Raw genomic sequence first — 27,061 nt, forward strand, 5'->3', positions numbered from 1 at the left:
TGGACATAATCACTATGGCTCCCCCCTTGTCGGCCTCTTTTATGGTTATGGTGGTATCTTGGCTCAAATCAGTTATCGCCACATTTTCAAGGCGTGAGATGTTGTGGAAGGATTTTTTCTCAGTCATGTTGTTGATGTCATTGAGGACTGCTTTTTCAAAAGCCAAGATTTCCGGAGGAACCATTGCGGATGAAGGTGTGAAGGAGGATGGTTTTCGTAGGCCTGAGTCAGATGAGGGAGGAGAGTTTTGGCCTGTGAAGAAATTCCTCAGGCGGATTTTGCGAAAGAGGTCATGTACCTCACAATGCGTTCTAAATTCGTTGTATCGTGGTGTGGGCACAAAGCCCAGCCCCTTGGCGAGGATCTTGGTCTCCTGTTGATTTAGCTGTCGATTTGATAGATTTACTATCAGTTTTTCTTCCCTCTGTGGCTCCTGAGTTCCATCGGGCCTTGGTCTGTTTGGTCTTTCCAGTGGACCTGTTTTTGTTGATTGTAGCCGCCTCTTCTTCTTCCTCTGCCCCTGCCCCAGCCTCTGCCTAAAAAAGGTTGTGGTAGGTAGGGGTTGAATGGAACAGGTCCCTGTTGGAAACCGGGTGGTTGCCACATGTGCGGGCCTGGAAAAGGTGGCATGGGGTAGGTATATTGTGGATTCAGTGGTCCGTGTTGCTGGTAAGGTTGTTGGCCTCTCCAACTCTCAGAGCTAGAATTACTGCTGTTGGAATTCGTTCTGCGACGGGAGTTAGAACTTTCGTCTGACGAATAATCACTCTGTGCATTTTGGAAATCGTCTTTTAGGTAAGGGTAAATTTTTTCTTTATTGAAGCGATTGATATCTTTTTGGAGTTTGTTGATTTTTTGTCTCATTAAATAATCCTTATTTTCTGCGATTTCACTATTAATTTCTGACAGTTTGGCTTTGAAGGCCGCAATAGTAATGGTTGCTTTTAGTGCTCCTTCAGCAATGGTGATCTGGATGATTAGGTCATCAGCAAGGCGTTTGGCGGTCTTAATAATCAGTATCAGCCAGTCCCTAGTGCACTTCCATGCAACTAGGGACCATTCTTCCTTAAATTGTTTATCCTCAAGGAAGATTCGTGGCATATTTGACACAATAAGTCCATTGGGGGCTATATTTGCGCGCAGGTATTTGGTCATAATTGCCCCGTGCATTATGATTTTCATTAGTTGACGTTTCATGTTGGTAATGCTATTCCAATCACTGCCCATGCTCGTAGTGGCCATGGCTCCGTCTGCGTCCAGTAGAGATGGTGTTCTCAGAATTTCTGACACCAGATCGTCATCAAAGGATAAACCTTGGTGTTGTTCCATGGTCGGGGTTGTCCAAGGGAAGGGTAAAGAGAAGAGAGGATAGAGCGGTAATTATCCGCTAGCCACACGGGCTGAGGTTCCACGGCTGAGCCGCCGTACGTAATGCTTCTAAAAGGAGGAGGAACCAAGAGCTTTTTTAATGAGGTCCTGCACCATGCTCCGAGGAGTATAGACCAAAACCAAGGGGTGCAGTTCCTCTGGGGGGGGAAAAGAGGGGGGGGAAGAGCGGTTAGTCTCTATATAATGCCCTCACACACCTAGCAAGGTGTCATGCTTCATCATAGGGCTGTGCTCCTCGTCGGGCCGGCGCTGCAATGCCCGACGGGCTCCCGCGAAGGGGCTCTTTATCGGAGTTCTTTTTAAGAGACAGCCGTATGGGTGCGTGGGGGTCAGTGCAACAAGTGTAGTAAGTGGTGGTGTAGTGAGTTAAAATAGGTGTGGTATTACCAGGCAATGTGTCAATTTATTCTGATGGTATACCAGCCTAAGTAAAAATATAAGTGATCCCAAAGGGATTATGATGGTCCCTAGGGAACTCAAACGGTCAACATGTTTCTTGCTCTATGCCCAAAGGGTCGGTGGCAATTCATCAGGACCATTGTGAGAAAGTGCTCAAAGAAAATTGTGAAAACTCTACTACATAATTCGTGATGCAGAAATTATCAATACATCACCATGCAATCCAATGGGGTCCCTAAAGGAAGTGGACCCGTTGTTGCAGTACCTGGAAGAAAAAGGGAGAAGGGGGGGGAAGAGAAGGGGGAAGGACAACACAGATGCATGAAACATGATTCACAAAAATTCGGGGCTCCTGGAGGGAACCGTGCGTATGTTGTGGCCGCCAATGGAGGTGCTCACACAGTGACCCAACCAGAGTCATCTCTATATACAAGTGTTTAAATGAACAGTGGAAAGTGCAGCTGCCTGGCGAAATTGAGAGGTGGAACACGTTGTAAAGTGCTGGCACAAAGAGTTGCCAGGTGGTGGGCATGCCTGGCGAAATTGAGAGGTGGAACACGTTGTAAAGTGCTGGCACAAAGAGTTGCCAGGTGGTGGGCATGCTTTGCGCAACTGCAAACGTGTGCCTTCGTGCACACGGAAAACAAATTAGTGCCAAGAGCAACTGGTGCGGTACACATGCTCCTAAGTGGAGGAGTAGGGCGGGGTATTTTCGTCAGGTGGACCGCCTTACAAAATTGAACACTCGTACTCATGTTGGGAAGTTTACGAGGTGACTATAGGCTGTGCAGAAAGTGCGTCGCGAAATAGATGCTGGGGGCTGCACATGCTCCACCGCGAGGGGGTCAAGCGTGGAAATATGTGTCTAGGGGAATGCCCATCAAGGTGATATTAGCGCTGATGTGGGGGACAATAATCACGTCAAAAAAACTATTACGAAAGAAGATTGCCACTTGCTCGTGCGTCTATCAAACTTTACGAGAGGTACAGAATGGACTCACCCCTATTTGGGAGTTAACTTTCCGTACGGGTTCGCCTGGCGGCCAGGGAGCGCCTGCCCTTAAAAAATTATAAACAAGGAAAGTGAGTCGTACCTGGAGATTCGAAGATAGCTGTAGAAGGACCCAGGAATGGAGGCATACTTACAAAGTGTCGGCGCGTTCGCTGCCGGATACCTACTGCGGCTCAGGCTTCCGTGACGCACAGCCGTGCGTGTGTGGTTAATAACGGAAGTGAGCAGACGTGGCTGCAGTGCACAACTAGTCCGCGATTAACGGCCGCCATGTTGGGAGTGAAAAAGTAACTTTATTGTTCATAGTGGGGGGAAAATGGACAGCTGGCCCAGTACGGCCGCCATGTTGGGAGTGAAAAAGTAACTTTATTGTTCATAGTGGGGGGAATGGACAGCTGGCCCAGTAAGGAATTCAAGCGTGATAGGGAAAAGGTATATGGGGGAAATGAGTGATTATTGTATACAAGTGGTTAAGTATCCCACTGATCACTGGCTGGCCAAATTTGTAATCAGCGGCAACGCCAGGGCGCCTTACCCTGTCGCACAGCAGCGGGGACGAGCCTTTAGAGCATTCAGCAGGGTGACCCCTGAGATGCTGGCTCTGGCTGCTGTGAAGCACCCTTGTTCTCTGTCTGGCGAGTTAGAGAGAGATTTGGAGTCCCTGCAAGAATGGCTGACGGAGAGGCTGAATGACCTGGCCCCAGTCCCGCCCCCCCGCTCGACATCTAAGCGGGTCTCGGCCCCTTGGTTTACCCCTGCTCTGAAGGCTACGCGGCAGCAGTGCAAGGTAGCCGAAAGGGCCTGGCGGGCACATTATGACAGCAAGGACAGGGCTGCCTACATGGCGGTGGTGAAAGCTTACCACCGAGACATCCGCCTCGAAAAGAAAGCCTATCTTGCGGGGAGAATCGAAGCAGCTTCGAACTCCAGTAAGGAGATCTTTACCATCGTTCGAGAATTCATCTCCCCTCGGACTACTGCTTCGGAAGAGGGGCCCGCAGAATCTTGGGCGGCGGATCTTGCATGTTTTTTTACTGGCAAGATCAAAGTTATCCAGGACTCCTTTCTATCGAGTGAACTGGGTATATTGCCGCTACCCGAGGCGGCCTCGCCTCCTTCAGTTGCGCAGGGTGCCTTATTGGCTGAGTTTCCTTCTCTGCCAGCCTCAGCTTCTTTAGCGCTTATGGGCAACTTAAAATCTGGGTCTCCGCTTGACCCCTGCCCTGCTAAGCTCCTGGGTAAACTGGCGGAGGTGGTTAATCCGCTGGCGCACCCTCTTCTCAACCTGTCGTTGAGTCTGGGAGAGGTTCCGCCAGTATGGAAGCAGGCAATGGTCATCCCGCTGCTTAAAAAGCCGGGACTTGACCCGAAAGCCCCAGCCAATTATAGGCCAATCTCGTTGCTGCCGGCCCTTGTAAAAATTTTGGAGAAGCACGTTCAGTCGGTGCTCTCCAATTTTCTGGAGTCTCATGAGTTATTACATGACTCCCAGTCGGGCTTCCGTTCTCATCGTAGCACCGAGACCGCGCTCCTTGAGGTTTCTGAAACCATTAAAGGGGTGTTGGATTCCGGGGGCAAAGTCATGCTGGTGTTGTTGGACTTGTCGGCGGCTTTTGACACCGTCCCCCATGAGGGCCTGCTCGCAAGACTCTTTGAGATTGGTCTGCGGGGGACGGTGCTCAAATGGTTTTCTTCCTTTTTGGCCGGCCGCCGGCAAACGATCTGGACATCGTCTGACACCGCCGTAATGCCGCCTCTGGGAGTCGGGGTCCCTCAGGGCTCTATATTGAGCCCGACCCTTTTTAACATCTTTATGACCCCTTTGGCGGCGGTGGCGGAGTCATTTGGTGCCCGGATCGTGTCGTATGCCGACGACACCCAGCTCCTCTTCTCTTGCGAGAGAGGGGCCGATTTTGACGGGGAGAGTATCCAGAATTGCCTTGGGGCTGTGTTCGCATGGTTCCAACGGAACAGCCTCAAGTGCAATTCCGACAAATCGGAGGTACTCTTCTTTGGGTGCGAGACGGAGCCTAGCTGGCAGGCCTGGTGGCCCATCGACATGTTCCCTCCGTCCGGCTCTTCTCCCATGGCTAAAAACTTGGGGGTTAGGATGGACAAGGGGCTGACGATGAAAGCCCAGATCTTGGGGGTAACCGGCACTTGCTTTGGCCTGTTAAAAATGCTGCGGAGGTTTCTGCCTCTCTTATCCGAGGAGCACAGGAGGCTGACGGTGCAGGCTCTGATAGGCTCCAGGTTGGATTATGCCAACATTCTTTACCTGGGCCTGCCAGAGTATCTGCTACAAAGGCTTCAAGTTGTACAGAACGCGGCGGCCAGGGCCATTTTTGGCCTAAGTAGACGGGTCAGCGCCTCTGGGTTGTTGGTGGCGTTGCACTGGCTACCCATCCGCAAACGTATCGCCTTTAAGGCTTTGACCCTGGCCTACAAGGCGCTCCATGCGGTGGGAGCTAAACATCTTCAAAAGAGACTGACCTTCTACCATCCGACTCGCTCGTTGCGGTCAGAATCTCTACTTTTGGCGGCTGTTCCGCGTGTGAAGAGGGCTCGCCTGGGGGGCCGCTCTTTCAGTCTGTTGGCCCCACAGATGTGGAACGCACTACCGCTCCCTTTGAGGGGGGCGTTTACTCTCCTTGATTTTAGAAGAGGTCTCAAAACCTGGCTGTTTTCTCAATAGGTCTCCCAGTTGTTTGTTTTCTTTTTGTTTATCTTTTAACCTGTTTTTAGCTGTGTTGTGTTATTCTGAAATCTGTTTCCCTTACCTAAAAAGCGCCGGGACACTCTTTTTGAGTAACCGTTGCGCTATACAAAAGAATAAATAACATAACATAACATAACATAGATTAGCTTTTTGACTGCTGGCCTTTGTTGGGTCTGTGCTAATGGCTGATATATGTGGCACAGGGTAGTGTTTTTAACATACCTCATGTCTATGTTGATGTTGTGGCTCATTGTTATGTGTAATGGTTTTTGTATGTTGATGACTAGTGATGTGTTTTAGCTGTAATGGCATCCCTGACAAGTAAAGGTCATTCTCTTGTGTCTTTCTAGGTTCCTTCACCCTCTCAATGCCTCGTCACAATCAGAGCTTGTGGTACATTGAAATCTAGGTTGACATTTAACGTACTGTGATAAACATGGTGCTGACACAAAGACATAGGTGTGTAAAGAGTGTTTATTTACAATAAGAATTTGTGACAGAGAAGTGAATATTTACAAAATTGTGCAAAGTGAATTTATGAGTTGTCCGTGATGGTAAATGAGACAAATAGAATAGTCACCACATTGATGTAGTCACACAGTCCAACAGACTCCCGCCATCAACATGGCAATGTTGGTAAGGATAGTTAACAAAGTCAATGTAATGGGGAACACAGGTGCCATCATGGCTGGCTCAGTGACTTGCGTTTGGATGGTGCATTGCCACGTGATCCTCCCCTGGTGTTTTTCGGACATCCCCTTGTGCGTTTGGCAGGGGTGGCCTCTGCTGCAGGCTCAGCGGTGTCTGAGGAGTCATTTTGTTGCAGCTCAGCCCTCTCTGTGGCCACAGCTGAGGTGGTGGGAGTATCAGCAGGCGGGCCACTGGAGGGGATGAGCCGTAATTTGGGCCGCATGTCTGTCCCTCAGAACACCCACTAGCTGGCCCATGAGGTCCACAAGTTGGCCCATACGTGTGTCCATGGACCTCAGCAGCAGGCGGAGCTCGCGCACTTCTTCCACAACCTGGCCCATCTGTCCCTGGTTCTGTTCATAAGCCCCAAGGACTCTTGTGATGGTAGCCAGGGCTTCGGTCTCAGTGTCCTCCTGTATATGTCCCCCAATTGCCCTCCCACCTGCCCTGCTGACATGGACCTGTGGCGTTGGGACTAGACGCCCCGCACAATCTCCCTGGCATCCTCTGATTGTGATGTGTTGTTGGTAACCACTGAGGTAAGGAGAGTGTTGCAGGCAGCAGTGGTGATGGTGGTGGTGGCTGGCGCACAGGTCGTTGTAGCAGGGGTCAGTACTGTTGTTGTCACTGTGGTGGTGGTGGGGACAATGAGGGCCTGAGACGTAGTGCACCCTGGCAGTCCTGAGGGGCCATGTTGTTGCTCCACATCCGAGAAACGTAGGGAGTCTGCATCCAAGAGTTCACATTCTGGGGTGGGGGGAGACTGGCTCTGCAGGTTGGTGGGGTTTTCTGCTGCAGTTGCTTGTGGATCTGCTGTTGAACAGAGGTTAAATGGTCATTGAAGTGCACTCCACAAGCTTGGTGTTAGACTTTTGGATGTTACATTTGATACGACAAACACTTTACCATGCAATCACTTGGTATCGATGAAAGATCATGAGCATCATGACATGATGTTGAGGTACATGCATTACTTGTCCATGGTGTGACATGTAAAATGAAACCATGTGCCAAGTGTAGATTGTGTGATTACAGAGACATGTCATCATCTACCAACTTGCGGCGCATCAACTTTTGATGACGCGTGGTTTTAGTTTACTCTTCATGGAATCCATTTCAGCAAAGCAAGAACTAGCCATTGTAATGTTATGCATACCTTTTTCATATTATGTACTTTACTTTGTTTGTCAGATTGACCATGCATGTTTGGTGTTCATATGGCCCTTCATGCTCTGACACCATGGCACTTACACATTGCATTCTGTGCTGTGCATGATTGGGCCCTGAATTTCTTCCACATGTGACTTGGTGAGTCAAAGATTTATTTCTGTGACAGTTACATGCGCTTAGCTTTCTGCACACTGGATGTGGCTTTTGGATCTATGCCAAGTTGGCTGACATGTGAGGGTTGGTGTGGTCATATGGCTCCATGCATTTTGAGAAGGATGGCAGGATGCATGCACTGACTACCTACCTGTTAGGTGACATAGTGATGGAAATGGCTGCCACATGGTTCTGGATGGGGGAGTGCTCCATCCTGCTCAGTTGTGGGACAAGGGGGCCTGGTGGGAATTGTAGTGCTGGCTTCCTAACCACAGCCCCCCCCGGTAAGATGGCTACCTACCTGTAAGTTTGATGCAATAGCTGCCACATGGTTCTGGGGTGGGGAGTGTTCCATCTTGCTCTGCTGTGGGACAAGGGGGCCTGGTGGGAGTTGTAGTGTTGGCTGCCTATCCACAAACTCCCCTCTCTGTTAAGATGGCTACCTCCCTGTGAAGTGGAGCAGAGGAAGGGAATAGGTTACACCTGACTCTTGGGTGGGGGAGTGTTCCATCCTGCTCAGCTGTGGGACAAGGGTGCCTGGTGGGAGTTGTAATGCTGGCTTCCTAAACACAAACACCCCTCCCTGTTAAGATGGCTACCTACCTGTTAGTTTGAGGAGTGCAATGGAACAGCTGCCACATGGTTATGGGTGGGGGGTGCTCCATCCTGCTCAGCTGTGGGACAAGGTTGCTTGGTGGGAGTTGTAGTGCTTGCTTCCTAACCACAAACACCCCTACCTGTTAAGATGGCTACATACTTGTTAGTTTGAGGAGTGCAATGAAATGGCTGCCAAATGGTATGGAACAGCTGCCACATGGTTATGGGTGGGGGGTGCTCCATCCTGCTCAGCTGTGGGACAAGGTTGCTTGGTGGTAGTTGTAGTGCTGGCTTCCTAACCACAAACACCCCTACCTGTTAAGATGGCTACGTACTTGTTAGTTTGAGGAGTGCAATGAAATGGCTGCCAAATGGTTATGGGGGGGGGGGGTGCTACATCCTGCTCAACTGTGGGACAAGGGGGCCTGGTGGGAGTTGTAGTGCTGGCTGCCTGTACACATGCCCCCATTGGAATATTGCTGGTTACCTTTTTAGAGTTTTTATCCATATATAAAAAGAATTTAGATTGTAACCTGTAATGGGAGGAAGGCAATATTTTCATCCAATGAACATGTGATAAATTGCGTATTTTATAAATGAATTTTAATACATTTTTTTAAAAAAATTCTATGAATAGAAGTGTAAGATCTTCATGTAGTACAGTTCACATATCTGTCCTCTTTTATGTTTAATTCATATATTGGTTTTTGAGTAAAATATTAGTTTTATCCACGACACCTATGGCAGAGTAGTGATATACTGAAATAGACACTTGGTTCAGGGTAAGTGGTTTACTCTTTTTTTTTTATTTTAAATATAAGAACTCCTGTGTTTCTGTTGTATACTTACCCCGTCCCTTTGTTCATACATTGGGGTAACTTGCTTTTTTACCAAACCAAAAATACCTTTGAGGTGATTCAGAGGTAGGAAAAGTTAGATAAGTGAGACATGTGTTGGGGAGAGTGTTTTGTACGTAAGTACATTTGTGTATAAGAAGTGTAGCTTTCTAGTTGTGCAAGACAGTACATAGCAGTGTGATGGGAGACATTTGTTGGTACTTACCAGCCTCTATTCCCCCGGGTATTCCTGTGAGACTCTCTGGATGCATTATAGCAGGCACCTTCTCCTTCCATTCGGTGAATGTTAGTGGTGGAATGGGAGGGATACCGCCAGTCCTCTGAGACAGCTCATGGTTCTTGTTGGCACGCTCTTTCACCCTGCTCTTGAGGTCATGCCACCTCCTCTTGATGTCATGCAGGGTGTGCGGGGTGGTCCGTACAGCATTGACTTTGTTTACTATCCTTTCCCACTTTTGAGTTTTTCTGGCTACTGGTGTCTGTTGGACCATGCTTCCTAACAAATGTGTTTCTACTCTGATTATCTCATCTACCATCACTGACAACTCATTGTCAGTGAATTTGGGCATCTTCTTCTGTGCCATGGTGTGTGATGTGCAAATGGGTGAAAAGTGCAGGTGTGAGGGTGGTGGTGGTGATGTGTGCGTGGTTGTGATGGTGTGATGTGTGCTGATTTGCCTCTCCTTTGTGCTGTGGGGTTGGACTCTTCAGTTCTGAAGTTGTGCAAAGGATTTTGGGCAGGGAAGGGGTTGGTTTTATACTCAGCTATGTGGGTGGGTCAAAAGTGAGTGTTCATGTCAGGTGTGGTCTGGGTTGACTTGGGATTTGTATTTTTTACTTGCCATGGGGATGTGTCATTGGGGTGTGTCAGTTGTTTTTTTTAGACTGAGCCAGATATACAGCCAAACTTGGTAGCCTCGTTGTGTGGTTGCTTTCGACCTCCATTCATCTTTCCGTGTGACTGCGGCGGTCTGAATGCAATAGTCCTTCTGCCGACTCTCCCATTCATCATTTTATGCGATCGCGGCAGTCGGAAACAACTGATTGGTCCGCTGGCACCGCCATCATATCATAATTTCACCTGCGGTCATTCTGCTGGTCGAACAGCGGTTTTTGGTCTTTCCACAGCAAATCCGACTGCCGCAGACGGATTTTCAGCTTTTCCGGACATTCCCGGCGGAGTTTTGTGGAATCCTTCCGCCGCGGTCGGATTTTTCTGGCAGTGCATCCTAATCTGACCGCCACATTTTCCGCGGTACATGCAGACGGTTATTTTCCACTACCACGGCAGTCGGAATGCATTTCCGACCGCCATCCTAATCGACCCCTTAGTTCCAATCTAAAAATTAATTAGGATAAGTGCATGAACTCTGGAGTGGGGTAAAACATTCTTAATGAAGGGCTGGGAGTAGGTCAGATTTTCTATTCAAACTCCAGTTCATCAAATATTGGAGGGGTCAGATCCAATAGACCAAATAACAGACCTACACATTTCAAGTAATTCAATAGTTTAAATAAAAGTTTTACAACGCTAAATTTTGAATAAAACATTTTTATTTCAAAAATATTTTCTTAAAAAATATATCAGAATTGTTAAAATAGATTTTCAGCGTATTGAAAAAACCCCATAAAAATAGCCCTCCAAGACCTGTAAAAAAGCAAACCTAAAAAACTGCAATCATAAAAAATCCATTTAAAAATCAAATAATTTGTTTGCAATTTTCAAGTTTTTATCTAATTAGAATTGTTTCTTTTAAAAAACACAACCCAGCCATTCCACCAAGGTACACCACAACTCGTAATAAAAATGTAATAAAAAGTTTTATAAAAGCTAATGATATACTGACAGACATCAAAAAGTTAAAAACATAAATAAATGTAGACGTTCATTTAAAATGAAACATTAATTATAGATGAATCAATAACATAATTTGTTAAATATTTTGAAAGACTTCCACATTAAACTATAATGGCTGTCATATTCCAAAAAATAAAAGAAAATGACTGTAAAGTTATAAAATAAGTACACAAATAAATAAGACATTGCAAATGTACATCACATTAAAGAATTAATAACAATGAATATGTGCTTTAAAAATAACAGTGCCTACTGAAACCCGGGTTTTGGGGAGCATGCACCCAGGGGGGCACAACATGTGCCCCCCTGCATGTACCCCATGGCGCAGAGGCACAAGTGGGTCCTGCAGGGCCCCCTTTGTTCCCTCACTGACACACTTTTCATGTCAGTGAGGAAACTCGTAATGTGCTTTGCGGGGCGCAGTGGTCCCAGGGAGGCCTGACTGCCCTGGTTGTAATAGGGCGGTTGGAAGACCGCCACTGCTGTGCCCCCATGAGTCAGGCAGTCCGTGGACCGCCAAACTCGTAATAAGGCCCTAAGTGAGAGAAGCTGTACCTGTCCTGTGTGTGAAAGGAAACATGCACTACAGCCACCTCTCCTATGTGCACCAAGGGCCTTTGTAACTGATGTTCATGCACGGCTGATGTTTACCTGTTCTGTGTGTGGAAGGAAACATGAACTTCTACCACCTTCTCTCCATGCACAAAGGACCTTTGTAATTGATGTTCAAGCACTGTTGATGTTTACCTGTTGTATGTGTAAAAGGAAACTTGCGCTACTGCCTCCTGCCCTCTGTGCATGACGAGTCTTTGTAACTGATGTTAATGCACTGCTGAAATTCACCTGTTCTATGTGTGAAGGAAACGTGCACTGTTGCCACATGCTCGGATTTGTTGTTTGTTTTAGGGCAGATGGCACTGCTATTGCCCAAGCTGTGTCTGTGTTGTGTGGCACTGAAACTTTGTAAAATCCTTTTACCAAGACAAGAACTAAAAGTATTGCTCTTATCAATGCACGTCTCATATATGTTAGACTTATGTATACACAGGACTGCTCCGATCTATACTATAGTAAAATCATTCAAAATAAGCATTGGCATAGCCAATAGGTCTCGCCTTTGGGACCTTATAAGTGTTTAGCCATGCAACACTTGATGTTGTTGCACCAAGGGTATTGTGCTGGATAACTAAGCACTTAAAAGGTCCCAAAGGCGAGACCTATTGGCTATGCCAATGCTTGTTTTGAACAAGTGTCCAAGGCCATAGCCTGAAAGGCATTCTATTAATAGAGGAGGACCATTGAGGCGAAATCTTCTTCGCTGCTGTACCAAGGCAGAATCCAGTTTTATTTTTTGCATTTTTGCATGGCACCTATCTCGGTCAAGAAAATAGGAGGGCTTCAGATCAGACACAGACTACGTTTGAAATTGTTTTTTTAGCTCGAGCTTTCAGGGGCTTTTCCTGTCCACCGAGATATGCCTCACAGATAACAGACATGCCCGCAGACCTGCCTGCCTCGTGCACTCTCTGAAACAAATGCAGCAGAGAGGAGGAGCACGAGAAGTCTGTCTCTCTGCTGCCTTCAAAGAATAACTGATACATGACTCTATGGCGCAGTGCAAGATTAATTTATCCCATGCTCAAGAGCGGCAGAGCCTCCCATTAACCTTCAATCCTGGCTGTATCACAGTGGGTCAGACGGAGTAGCACTATTGGGCCCAATTTGGCTTACTTTTTTTGATAGACTTTATTTCTATGGGGTCTTTGTAAATCTCGCAACATTCCTAGAAAGTAAAACGGGCAATGACTAAGGTGTCCAGTAGCCACAGGGCATGTATGGCGCCGTTAGCATGTTCCAACCTCCGGCCTGTAAACAACCGGGACTTATTTTGCATTCTGGGATATAACCCGTGGGCAGCACCCAGGCACTACTCTGGAAGAAGGTGGGAGAGCCCAGCTCGTGGCTCACCCTGAGGGGGGGCAAGGCCGGGCTAGAGCTACTGCTGAGTGAGTGGAAGGCCGCGGTGAGTCCCACTGTCGCTCCCGGGAACATACCTCGCCCATTACTCACCTCTGGTGATAATGCAGCGCGGTGAGGTCACCGCTGGCGCTGCCCTCCTGAGAGTCACTTAAGTGGTCCCAGCGGTGCCCTTGAAGAGTCTTGGCTTTTTTTTATAGTGCATGACTATAGAGACAAGCACAGACACCAGTCATCATAACCCCTGCACACACAAGCACAGCAACTGCTAGAGGCATCAGTGTGTCATTGTGACTGGTGACTGGTGCCCATGTAAAGCACTCCGATGCCTACGGGTCAAGTTCGCGCTATATAAATCTGCGAAACAAAACATGCACGTGCAGGCACAGCCAGCACAAAGACACAAACACACGGCCTCCATTAGACCCACAGATACGAGACATGAAGCCTCGGAGGCACCCGGACAAAGAGGGACCCATGCACGGACCATCATAGAAGTTCACTCACACACAGGTTCGCCAACTTTAATAAATAAATAAATAAAGTGAGTGCGGTGTCCCTAGCGGGCGCCGTGCTCACTAAAGTAATAATATCAAGCATGCGCGTGGTGCGCGCTGCGATAATTAAAAACACAAGCGCTGAAACACAACCGCGGCCCCGCAGAAGTGAAACAGTACTGGGCTAACAAGTGGGAGCGGTGGGGGGAGTGCAAAAGAACACACAGCGATTCCCTTGCGGGAGCGAGAAAACATATGTTGCCAAAGCTCGCTCCCGCAAGGGAATCACCAAACATGCACGCATTGCCATTGAAAGCAATGCAATTCGTGCAAGTTTTGCGCTGAAAAGCCAGAGCGATTTCTATAGGTCTTTTTCCTAAGCAGCGCATGCGCGCTGCATAGGCGAGACCTAAAAACAGATGTATGCACTTTGGTGACGTGCCAGGCCCTATCTCTTTCTCCACGAGTTCAACACGAGGACTGGTGTATTTTCTACGATGTCAGCGCACTCTCAAGGGCTGGGTGAACAGTTGCAGAAGGTGAAGCATCAACAATAAAAGGTCACTTCGATACCAGGAAGCACAGGAGATATTGTGACCCCTTTAAGGTCATAGAAGATTATTATGAATGGACAGCGGAAGAAAGTACATGTCCAGTGAAGCCTGGCTAGGTCTCCAGCATTGTGCAGCTGAGCTATTTCCTCATAATTGCCATGGAGAGAAGCACAAGAGGAACCTAGTTAGAAAATCATTGGGTCAAGAGGTCCTTTGGAAATGTTTGATATTTGTTGTTATGTCAAGAGCAGGATGTAACTGCCATAGAGGGGTAGAATATAACTTTGCATTCATGGGTTTGGATGCAATTTCAGGAATTTCTTTTGAAAGATTTACTTTTGGTGTTGAGAGAGTGCATGCAGCTGGAGCCCATGCTCAGTGGCATGAACTGAGCAATGACATGCCGATGATGATGTGGGCTCTAATGTGAGCACAGAAAGAGAGCCCATCGTTCGTTTGGTTTATATTAAAAGACAGGCATAGCTGGGGTGCAATGAGCTTCTCACATCCCTGGGTCCTTCTGCACTACCAATAGCTACTCTCCTGAAGCTGCCCCTGAGCTTGTGTGACGTGCAATCAGGGCATTCGTTTTCAGTTTCTCTTGTTAGGTCGAAGCCTAGCAGACAGTGTTATCTTTCGGTAAACACGCCTTTGAATTATGCTCTTATCTTGTCACATTTGCGGTGCATTCAAAGACAGAAGGCAAATGGCAGGCTCTGTCTTCTGAGGGAAGGACTTTGGTGTTTACTTTTCTTTCTCCCACTTCAGCAAGATGATTTATGTGACCATCTTGCTGGATACGGGGGGTGGGGAATAAAACGTTATTTTCTAACACACAGCAAAAAATGTAAATGTCCGTAATTAAACTGTGCAAATATTTCAGAATGTATCAGAATTGTGAAAGCACAAACGAGGAACTAAGACACTACTCCTCTCTATGCCTCTCCACTTTATGTTCCTCCACTCTATTCCCTTCCACTCTACGCCCCTCCACTCCACGACCCTACTTTCTATGATCCTCCACTCCACTCTACGACTCTCCACTCCACGTCACTCTGCACCACTTTATGCCCGTCCACTCTATGACCCTCCACTCTACGAACCTCCACTCTATGACACTCCACTCTACAACAATGTATCCACTCTATATCACTCTACGGCGCTCCGCTCCACTCTATGCTGACGCACTCTATGACACTCTATTCCACTTTAAGAGATCCCCTCTGTGCCTCTTTACTCCATTGTATGACACACCACACTTTACGACACTCCATACTATGACACTTCACTCCTCTCTACAACATTCTAGCCTACTCTATGTCACTGCACTCTGCAACACTCTACTTCACCCTAGCCCACTATTCTACTCTACACCATTCCACTGTATGCCACTCCACAACACTCTATGCCACTCCACTTTACACCACTCAACACCCCTCCACTGTGTTGCTCGAATATGATTTTACCTTGAAAAAACAAACGACAAGAGGCATCTGGCAAAGCAGGAACATTTGGTTTAATTCAACACTTTGGCTGGGAGCACTGTTATGGAAGCAGGCCTGAGGACTGTCTCAAAGTAAATTCAATTTGAACACATTTTTATCCACTTCTCTGGGTATCATAAAGTGCTTCCGATTATCCTTTTTGTAAAAGAATGCGGGCCTTGTGTGTGGGGTCTTAAATTAGGACCCTGATAACAAATGCAGGTGGGTCTCGACCTTGCATGGACATAATGGGGCATAAGGGGTTTGTGATCACTGTGTGTACTGTGTCCTGATTGGCTGTGTGCTCCTAACTTCATATGGCATCTGACTTTATGGTGTTTGGGAATGTGCGCACTCCTCCAGCCATGTGAGCTTTATTGGGGCCAATCTCCCTGGACCATTGTGTTGTGTTGTCACTGCACTTATTTGTGGGATTGACCCGAGATTCCTGTGCATGTGTTTATTTGCCGGTAACGTGCCAGCTCACATGTGACCTGCCAATAAGTAACTCCAGGCCTAGGTCTCAGAGCCTGCCTGACTACATACTTCTAAGTCGGAGTTGATGGAGAATTTATGTCAGACAAATTTGCTAATAGTGATGCGATATTGTTTGTGGATACGAGTGTATCATTGTGCATATTGACATAAATGTGATCAATATTAACATTTGTATACCCTTCCACTGCCCTTCACTCTACACCATTCCACTCTAAGGGCCCTATTATGACTTTGGCGGTGTGAGACCGGGGTTGCCACGCTGCCTCCACGCTCTCACAGTGCCAAAGCCAAAACAGACCACATGCCAGATTACAACTTTTTAAGTCGCTGGAGGGCAGGTCTTTGGCGTTCCCACGGTGGTGCTTTTAAAATAGGCACCGCAATGGGAACGACAAAGTATGTTTCTGCACGGACCAAAATGCACAATGTTGTGCATTTCGTTCCATGCACATGGGGGTGCATTCAAACAGAGGGGTACACCACATGCCCCTCTGCATGCACCACAAGGTGCAGAGGCACAAGAAGGCCCTGTAGGGCCTCCTTTATTTCCTCACCCCCACACTTTTCATTGCGGTCGCACTGCCATGAAAGTGCGGCAGTGAGGAAACTCCTAATATGCTTGGCAGTGCTGCTGCGGCACTGCCAGCACATTAGGGGCCTCAGATCGCTGCGCCACCGCCAGGAATCGTGGATCCCTGGTGGCAGCATAGGTCCCGTGGCGGTTCAACCGCTGTAGTCCTAATGCAGACAGCCTTGTTTTGTTCCTCTAGACATTTTTTTAAATGAGGTTAAGTTCCCATTCACTAATACATTCTCGCCGAGGGATCCTGATAGATTAGATTTATTTCTCTACAAAAGTTTTCCCCGACTTTATGTTGTTTTAAGATGGTAGCCAAGTAAGACCAATTTACCCCATCGAAGGCCTTTGCTGCATATAATGTTACCACTGCTAAAGTAATATTATAAGCAGCTGCAAAATCAATGGACCCAATAAGGCTATACGTTAGCTCATGTATATAACTTCCTCTGAGAAATCCCTTCTGATCACTGTGTGGCAGCCCTCCAGCTACTTTACTCAGTCTCTCTGCCAAAGCTTTTGCAAACATTTTGTAGTCCCTATTAAGAAGTGATATTGGCCTGTAAGATTCACAACATTCTGAGTTTTTCCCTGGCTTCAAAATAAGTGTCACTATTGCCTCATTCCAAGAGGATTTTGGCAGCTGCATACCCTGCTCTAAGATCTCCCCAAACATGGACGTCATATAAGAGACTAATGAATACCCAAGAATTTTATATAGCTCCACTGGTATACCATCTGGGCCAGTCACTTTACTCCCCTTGCTTGACTTAATTGCCTTTCTGATCTCATCTTGGGTAAAAACCTGATACAAAAGTGTGCGCTGGGTTTTGTAAACAATTTAGAAGGCCAAACATTAAGGAAATCATGTAATTTCGGTAGAGATACTCCACTCCAACGGGGACTAAATATTTAAACCGCCAAGCTAATGGTCTGCCCTTCCAATTTAAATGCTTGTGGAACATAGGTTTAATCATGCCAGAGACTATTCTGTCCCGCCAGTCTTTAATGGCCCTGTGGAGTAAGGGCTGTCGGAGGCAGACCTGTAATTCCACCTACCTGATTTCGACTGGTGGAAATAGAGGTCAGTTTTCACTGCCCATCACCGCCAGGAAAATCTTGGTGGTAAGGGGCAGTGAAAACTGCTAAAAGCTCCCATAGCCTTTAGGAGAGGACTCCCATGGCAAGGGGGCATTTTCGTTTTTATTTTGGAAAAGAATATTCCATAGGGATTTTCTTTAAAAAAAAACACAAAAAAACAGTTTGGTACAGGGCTCTGTCCTGTTGGTGGAGCCCTGCACTACACTACAGGAAACACCATGACAGCGGTTCCTGCCAATGCCGTATAAATTACAGACAGCTTGGCAGTCATTTATAAATTCAGCGGGCAGAATCTCCTTCCGGTCGATGGAGTAATTTACTCTGTCGCCCTAGTGAAGAGACAGGCCACCTGCTGAAATCTAGATCGGGACCATAGTCTCTGAAATTGATGTCGATATCCTCCTGAGGGGCAATGTTGCTGGCTCTATATGTGAAGTCCGCTTGAATCCAGATAGCCACTGAACAAGCCTCTTTGAAGCTGTTGGTTTTGTTGGGAAAAGCTCTGAGCAGGAGAAATTAAAACTTTGTAGCAGCAAAGTTGTTGCTTTGACCCTTTCATCAGGTCAAGATTTCTACCTTCAGACTGAGGACCTGATTTAGAATTTTGCAGACAGAGATATAAAGTTGTCCACCTGCCCTTCACACAACTCTGTACATCAGCCTTGACGTCCAGCCATCAAACTTTTCAAAGGTTTTTTGTTTTTTTAAATCAAATTCCAAAACTTGAGTTTGTTTTTTAACCATAAAAAAAACATGACCCCTACACCCTGGGAGATTTTCTATACTCCATTGATAGAGCCTATGGGGGCACTGTAAATGGAATACTTGCAGTCCACCAGACTCTTAATTAGGCAGGGGGCACTCAGTTTGGCAAACAAGGCATGCCGTTGTATTTGCAACAGAGTGCCCTGTCTGCTAAATTCAATTCAAGCCTAAGGGCCTTCTTATGAGTTTGATGGTGCTCCTGTTTGTCCACCACAGCCCCGCCAACAGGAGGACCATCAAGCCGGTCGAGCGTCTGCCTGCTGGATCACAGCTGCAATCCATGGCGGACGGGCGGTGCTGTGGCAGTCCCATGGCAGCGGCTGCATAAGGCTTATAGGTGAGCCTTAACGGCAGACGCTGCTGTGACAGCCCCTGCAACACGTTCCTGCACGGTGTGGCAAGCATGCCACACTGTGCAGGAACTGGGGTGCAGTTCCAGGAGGGCACAACATGTGCCCCCCTGCATGCACCCCCAGGAACAGGAGCGAAAGGGGGCCCTTTTAGGGCCCCTCTAGTTGCCTCTCCGCCACTCTTTTCATGGTGGACTCACCGCCATGAAAGGGGCTGTGTACAGGCAACTCATAATGTGCACAATGGTGCTGCAGCGGCACTACCAGCATATAGCTGCCCCCTTCCACTGCGTGTCCATTCCAGAATGCTGGATCCCTGGCAGACGCGGCGGTCCTGTGGCGGTCCAACCGCCAAACTCTGCATACTGTGTGTGGACCCTCAGTGGTGGCATTGGTCAGACCGCCACCGCAAGTATGGCTGTCCCATGGACCGCCGTGCTCATAATAAGGCTCTTAGTCTTTTTATGGAGCTCAAAATACTCCAGTGGGGTAAGCCTGAAGCGGTATCCTATGAAGGTGCTTCAAAATAGTTCACCTTTCTGCCGAGGTCTTGCTGACACTCCGGAAGTCTTGGAAATCCAAAACCTTTTTTAGCCCAAACTTTTCAGAATTTCTGGAGCAGCTTCTCCTGATCACTTCTAAGGCTCCCCAATCCTCAGACACAGCACTTAGAGGCCCGGACTGACTACAGCAGAAGCCACCCGCAGGGTCAATTTCAGTTCCAGTTGCTGCTAGACAGCAGCGAACTTCAGAAAAAAGCTTCTTGTGACTTGTTCTGTCCCTGAAGCCACATAGGAGGCCAGTCAAATGTCCCTTGGAGTCCAAATATTAATACTGGGTACAAGTGAGAGCAAGTCCGTCCAGCCCTTCTGATCTCCACACAGGTCTCAAACCACATGTCCGCTTCTCATCTGTACTTCTCCAGGTACAGAGAGTGAAACTTTTCCAGGGGCAGCCCTTCCCACTTTTACTGCACATTCTATTTTCCTTACTGTAAACATTTACACTGTGCACTATTCTGAGGCAAAGCCAACATGCCATAATGTTTCTGCACCTAAAGGGAGTTTGTGTGCAAGCCAGGGGTGTGTTTAAGGAAATGAGCTGTCACCGCTACATCAAACCTGTTCTGGGACCAGCTCCCCCTCCCAGTGGGCTGGTTCCACTAGCTGCATAGGCTCTCTTCCCCAGGTTTCACTTTATATTTAACTATCAATGGGAAGGCCAAACCCTGGTCCCCTTCAGGGCAATGAAGTCCCTGGACTCTCACTAGCTATCTTTCCTCAGCTGATATAGTTCACATACCTCACAATCACATCTTCCTGTAAAATGTCTAAATCCTTTATTCCTGCTCAAGAAGCAGTTTTCGCATTTCATTAAAGGGAAGCGCCGGTGAGAACTTTTACACTTCATCAGCTGGCAAGGTGCCTCAGCTACTTAAACACTCCCGACTAGCAATTCAGAAGCTGGAATCACTGCAAAGCCCGCTCAGCCTTTCATCTGTCTGAGATCAGAAAATTGAGCACCATTAATTTTGATGATATTAACTCCAGGTATTATTGCCATTCATGCGTTGTGTTTTATAAAGGACATCTTATTTCATATTTCCAATATTTAAGCAGCATGTTTTTTACGTACCTGTAGGTGGGTGTTTTTTTATATTCCAGTTAAAGGCCTTGCAATTAGATTAATGGCTTTATGTGGGGCCACTGACTCTGCCCTTTGTCAATATAGTAGGTACAGTAGCACTGTCTTCATTGTGACTGAAAACACTTTCAGTGACTGCAGAGACTGGTTTGATTTGAGTTGACTGATAATTTGCTGCTTCTCTATATAAACAATATTTTATTTTGTCTAAGATTCTTATGGAAAGGAAAATGTTTATTTTCCCTGATTTTGGTTTCCCCATAGCCAATAGCTGCCTTGCCTGTATGATAGTTTGGTCTTATCGTTTCCTCTCTAACCCATGATGCAGGTGCAAGAAACTGCAAGGAACTGATGCAGAGTGGGACCATTCTCAGTGGCTGGTACCCCATCTACCGCAAGGAACGGAGACCCCTGACTGTGCTCTGCGACATGGACACCGATGGAGGAGGATGGATTGTAAGTTATCAGCAAGCTGGTGGTATAATATGGTCATCCCCGAGGCATGCCTTCGATAGCAGATGTTATTTAATAATGAAGTACTCATTCAATCTTCCTACCACTTTTCAAAGCTGCGATTGCACACCATAGGAACAGTTACCCTACAGGATTTATGCATTTAATAAAACCCCAATATTTTTCTAAAACATCTTTTGCATGTTTGAAACTAACCAAAATTGTACCCGCACTGGTATATGAAAAGATAGTGATCCGTTTTTCCATCATAAACTGTAATAGAGCGTAAATAAATATATTCTCCGTAGCACAGCTGAACTGTTCCAAATATTACGAGCCTTACAACAAAAAGTGTTACTAGTTATGGTGCGACTGAGTTGTGATAATCAAAATAAAAACTCACCGAGAGGGGATATTGCTATGTGTCTATTCTCAGGTTGGACAGTAGAGTGTCTGTCTAGAGCAGTGGTCTTCAAACTTTTTGATGCCAAGTCTCCCCATCAAAATGTTTTAGGCGTAAGGACCCCCTCCCGACAAAAATTTCTAGACCCTGGTACTTCTTATCATTGACAACCATAAATGATCTCTAGAGAAACGGTCAATCTGTGGTTGCTCCTCATAAGTACTAGTTTAACACCCAAATATTGCAATAAGCAACAAAAAGGTGACCAGTACAGCTTCACAAAAGGCCTTCTACAGAGCAGCAACACCTGTTGCTCCTTTTAGTAACATTTGAATCTTTTGAGTAAATAATTTTGTTTTGTTAAAATCAGCAGAATATGCGGCAGATGATGGATTATGTGGCAAATGCGGCAAATCTATAATTATGCCAAAATCGCTGCGGCTGCACAATCACATAATTCCAGTGGCCCTTGGTATAACAGTTGTAATGCATGGGCTCAAACGTTATTGCATGGCATTAGATGAGAACCATACTATATTTCATGGGATGCTGACAGTTGGCATTTACAACTGCATGTAACCGGAGGTAGCTGAACATCATTCATCATAATTAAAACATACATATGTTTTTAGGTCTTTCACCATCAGGTAGCTAAATATAAAATAACGGGCAGCTTCAATGAATAATAAATACGTTTTAAAAAGTTGTTACTCAGTGTTAAATGTACTATAATAATTTATGAAACCTCTATTAGTTAATGCACTGTAGAAGTCTGTGTGAAACCAGAGCGCCACAGAATTAAATAGTGGTTGGTGCAGTGGAGAATAGTGTGACCTGTGTATTTTTAGTGCAATGAGGTCACAGCCCGGGACAGAAAGCACTGTTAATATGTAAGTCTTTAGTTTATTCTTGCATTACGCACAATACAAGATAGTCCGCTACAAGTCACTTTGCGTGGCTTTTCATGGCCTCCTAGATATATACGGCAACGCAGCACAAGTCGATGCGTTGCCTTACACTGCATGGGGGGGCATTCCATGGGCATTGTGGGGAGTTTTCCTTTGGATTTTGACACATTCCCAGATTTACAAGGATCTGTAAACTTAAGGATGCGTCAAAACTGTAAGCTGCCCCAGGGGATGCGTAACAAGGAGATATATCTTTATTTCACCTCAATTGTTTCCTCTTTCTTTGTGTAGCAAGAGGAAAAAGCCTCCATGGGTTGTTTTTGCGCAGGAAGGCGTGCCTTCTTGCACAAAAACAATTCTGCCAACAATGCAGACGCCCTTGTACCATGGTGCAAAGGTCCCTGCGTTGGCGCTAGGCACCAAATTGTGTGCCGGCAGAAAGGACAGGAGTGCACTGTATCTTATAAATACAGTCCATCCCTGCTCTTTTGAATTGGCATAGGGAAGCACAGCATTAATACCTGTGGAGCTGCCCCACACCATTTCATTGTAAATAACGCCCATCAATTTTAGTAATATACAGACCCTATGTAATGCATTTTATTTTTTACATAACTGTCCCTTCAACACATTCTCAGGTATAGTAAGCACTATGTAAATACTAAGACAACTAAACACAAGCACTTCACAGCTCTACCACTCAAAAAGCTTCAAGTGATTTGATCAATTAACTGCAACAGCGTTCTACAGCCCTGAGAAATCAAGCCAGGCAGACAGCTAAACGCACCTTTCTGCCAGTGTGCTGCTGGCCTGAAAGAAATGCAAATGTGCACAACGAGTTAATCTGCAAATTCTTTACATTTACAGATTAACTCATTGTGCACATTTGCATTTCTTTCAGGCCAGCAACACACTGGTAGAAATGCATGATTAGCGGTCTGCCTGGCCTCGATTTCCCAGCACAGGAAAGCATTTTAATTGCGTGACCCCCTTTCCATGCCTTCCCGGCCCCCCTGGGGGTCGCACCCCACAGATTGAAGACCTCCAGTCTAGAGGGTGAAAAACAATGGATTGCTACAGAGAAGGACTTCCACTGGTTAGACTACTTGCCAGGAAATCTTCCAACACCTCTTGTGTGTTTTCTACGAGGATATGCAGAGACATGCATCCCTTGCTTTCTGTGCCACAGGATCAGCTATAAGTCACTGACAAGGCTAATATGGATGAAATTTGACTGGAGTTGCTATTGTTCTCTTCTGGAGGGGGCCTCGACTGGCGACTTGGAATGGACTATTCCTATGAGGAGTTGGCTCAGCATTGATTTGCATAAGTTGGGTCTCTGTCTAGAGTTGCACATTCAGTCAAATGTTACCCTGAGTGCCATTGCTTAGATGATCTATTCTAACACCTCTCGGAGTTCAAATACCCAAAAGCAGAAGCAGACTCATTTGCTTAGACCCCAGCTAGAAGTCAGGGCAGTGAGTGTAATTACAGGAAAACAATAGTGGAGTCCACGCTCAAGTTGAAGTTAGAAAAAGGACTAGAATTTCATTGGGGCAAGAACAAGTGAACATTAAATAAAAGAGTGAATATGTGCTAGCCCAGGACAAAACCCCATTTACAGGCCTTCAGACAAAAAAGTCATCCAAACACAAGCAGCTACCCAGAAATGTTTACTCTCTCATGCTTGTTTGGGGAGCAGTGGATGGGTTTTTCCATTGCTACCCAGTAAGTAATGCAAACCTTGTTCTACATTGTTGTACGTGCTCTCCCAAAACAGGAAATGCCAGGGTGGCATCTCACTAATTAATAAACCACACATGTGGGCTCCCAACAGATTGCCTAACATGGTCTCTAAGAATTGCCACAGGCATAACATCTGATATACTACCTAACAATAGATGACTCCCGAAAAGGACATTAAAATAGAAAGTGTTTGGATGTGTATACTATCAAAGCGCAATTCATAACTTGGTTCCACGATTATTCTTTGATAGTGAAGGTTTATTCAGCTGAATGACATCTCAAGCCAAGCAGCTGCAGCATGAGTGATGTAACATCTCTAGGCACAGCAAAGGAAAATTACCCAGCAGTTTGGGTCTCAGGCAAGAAACACTGAAGAACCAGGCTGAATTAGGCCTGGCGGCGCAGGGTACGCCTTAAATCTTCTGAGTTCGCCTTCTAAATGTACAGAGACACGGAACACTCTGTTGGCATAGGAACTTCAATTTATTAGCTGCAGCTAGGTACAGTTGTCCTAGAAGTACATCAGCGGTAGGTTCTCAGGAGACTGCCACTTCAATCCGTGGCTCACAGTCTTTTATAGCGCTTGAATCCCCTAAAGCAACAACCCCCTCAATGTGCAATAAAAACAAACAAATCATCCACTAGCAAACATTCTTTGTACAAGATACAGGATAATAGGTAATAGAAATTCCTTCCCTAGGGTCGTGTTCTCTACCTGACCCTATAGGCCAGGTGGCATGAGCATTCCTAAGTTAAATTAATTTACAACAGGATGTGTTTGCGTGTTGCAGGTGGTGATTCGTAAAACAATTGGAGAGGCAGAGAAGGATCACCAAGGGTCAATAGATGGTTATCACGGGAATTAGTTGCTTCGAGCCGGGTCTCAGAATGTACTTTGCTCAGAGAGACAGGAAAAGGTCGTTTAACATGTTACAGTACAGAGTATGAAAGAAACGCTACGAAGGTCATCGGTGCCTGAGTGAGGGCAACATCACAATGGTGTCAATACGCAAGATCGAGCCGTAATAAAATTTCCTCAGACCCTCCTTTTGCAAAAACACAGAGGCTGTTGTTAATCAGAATCGACTTCAATAACCATGAAATCTACAAGCTGCAGCATTATCTTCGTGTTCTCTGCTTTCTGGGATACAGGATTTGGAACACACAGGGTGGCGCAGAGCACACATATAGCGGGACCACATTGTAGGCAAAGGCAACATGAGAAGAGAATAGCCAAAGTCGCTCCGACAAAGGTAAGAATCTTCCATCCCCATGTAGACAGTAGTCCCCCAAACCATCCCATCAGAGACCAATTCCCTTCATCCTGGTGAACGGACTCAGCGATCTTATGTAGTTTAGAGATGGCTTGGTATACTGTAGGGGCGTTGTCTGGAATATAAATGCAACAGCTAGATCCGATCAATTTGCATACGCCCCCACGGTCAGCAAGAATAATATCTAATACCATCCTGTTCTGAAGCGTGACAAGGCGGTCAGCAACGAGTTCTGCAGTGAGATTACTCAAAGCTCCAGCTGTTTCATTGACAGTGGCTTCTACAACTCAAATTAGTTGTCTTATGTCTCTACTGTTGACTATTGGACCCCAGAATGGAAGAAGTCCTTTCAAGACATCCCCGACTTCTTGTCCTGACGTATCCTGGTCTGACGCCACCCTTCTTTTCTGTAAATGATGCTTGGCATCTGCTATATATGTAGGGGGCAACAACCAAGCTATATAACAAGTGCCTCTCCAATTACCAGGTAGAGAAGTGTAAGCCTTATTTCCACACACGAAGTATGTATTACGTGAGGAAACCATGCGAGGCCAATCTGTCCCATTCAAGGTCACAATATGTTGGCATTTGCTTGTACCTTTATATTCTAACCCTCCTTTCCTAATACAGAATGGTGCTTGTCCAGGTACCACTAGAAAAGTTTGTCCTTTTCGAGAGGTTTTATTAGAGGGCAGGAAATACAAATCCGTAGATCTGGTTTGGCGATCAGCATATTCTGACTTCTCACTATTCGTCCCATATATCTTTTTTCTGTCCTGCCAACATAAATGGTATAGATGTACTCCCAAGCTCCTTACGTCTCGGGAATCACCATCTCCAGAAAATACCCAACTGGCACTCAATTCCCACCATGCACTACACGAACCATTAAATAAAAAAGGAAGGGTAATGTATGGTATTCCAGTATCCACTGAACTTGGCAGAAGACCACAAACCCAACAGTTTGTCGCATTAGTAGGCAATTGATGTTGGTGTAGCATAGAAACAAATGTGTTGTTACGGAATTCACTCGTTCTCGACTCAACATGAGGGGGTAGAGCGACATGTGTATGCATTTCAACGGTAACTTTGGGAATAGGCTGCGTAAAAATTACATGTAGTCCCCATCCTATGCAAGACAATATAATACACATTAAAATCAATATTATTAAAGCCACTACAAAACGATTATGCAATAATTTACAATGCTTCGTGCTCATTGTTTGTATTTTGTCCATTCCCTTTTGAACAGTCATTTCCATCTCTAAATGTTGCCCGTGACGGGAGGTTGCTTCACTCAGCTGTGATTGTCCGTAGTTCTTTTTATTTTCCTACAAGTCCCACAGGCCTAGAGCCACACCTTGGGTCACAATTCTGAGACTACGATCACGGCCCTGCAACATGTGGAAATCGGGATAAAGACAAAGTCAATGAGGCACTATTGAGGTATTTTTGTTCAGTCTGGGCCTCAAATCTTACCTCTGGGAACCAGGTACATTTTGTTCTTGGAAAAGAAGATGTGGTTTAGTAGTGTCCAATTTCAATGCCGGTGGTATAGCTGCTTGGAGGACCTCGTCGTCGTCTTTCTCTGATCTGGCAAAGTCTAGGTGTGCATCGCTAAACAGTCCAAATCTTGGTATTCTTTCGCTTTCAGAATCACCAATTGGGTTACGAACCCACTGATCATAAGGCAAAGGTAGGGGCACTTTCTTGCAATGTACCCCATGTACCCAGTTCTTTTTGCCGACCACCTTCACTGCAGTACGCGTCGTTAGAAGTACTTGACGAGGTTCTCTCCAGCGAGGTTCCAAGTTCTTCGACCTCTAGAAGTTTTTAATGCAGACCCAATCTCCGGGCCGTATGGTATGACCAGGATCCGTTGAAGCCTGAGGCAAAGTATCTTGTACCTGTTGGTGAAGGACACGTAACTTAGTGGTGAGATCATGCAAATAGTCAATTAACAATGGATGCTCTATCTCGGAGTAT

At 46.2% G+C, this 27,061-nt stretch overlaps 1 protein-coding gene across 2 annotated transcripts in view; it reads left to right on the top strand.

Moving 5' to 3' along the window:
- Positions 1-27,061, top strand: part of LOC146868576 (ficolin-2-like) — a 254,859-nt gene that overhangs the window by 124,819 nt on the left and 102,979 nt on the right. For both annotated transcript variants that reach the window (XM_085611422.1, XM_085611429.1), the window contains exon 6: positions 20,620-20,747. In XM_085611422.1, the coding sequence (XP_085467548.1) occupies positions 20,620-20,747 (128 nt within the window). The remainder of the gene's footprint in view (positions 1-20,619; positions 20,748-27,061) is intronic.

The sequence above is a fragment of the Triturus cristatus genome, chromosome 1_2 (assembly GCF_964204655.1).
Source record: "Triturus cristatus chromosome 1_2, aTriCri1.1, whole genome shotgun sequence".
NCBI classification, from domain to species: domain Eukaryota; kingdom Metazoa; phylum Chordata; class Amphibia; order Caudata; family Salamandridae; genus Triturus; species Triturus cristatus.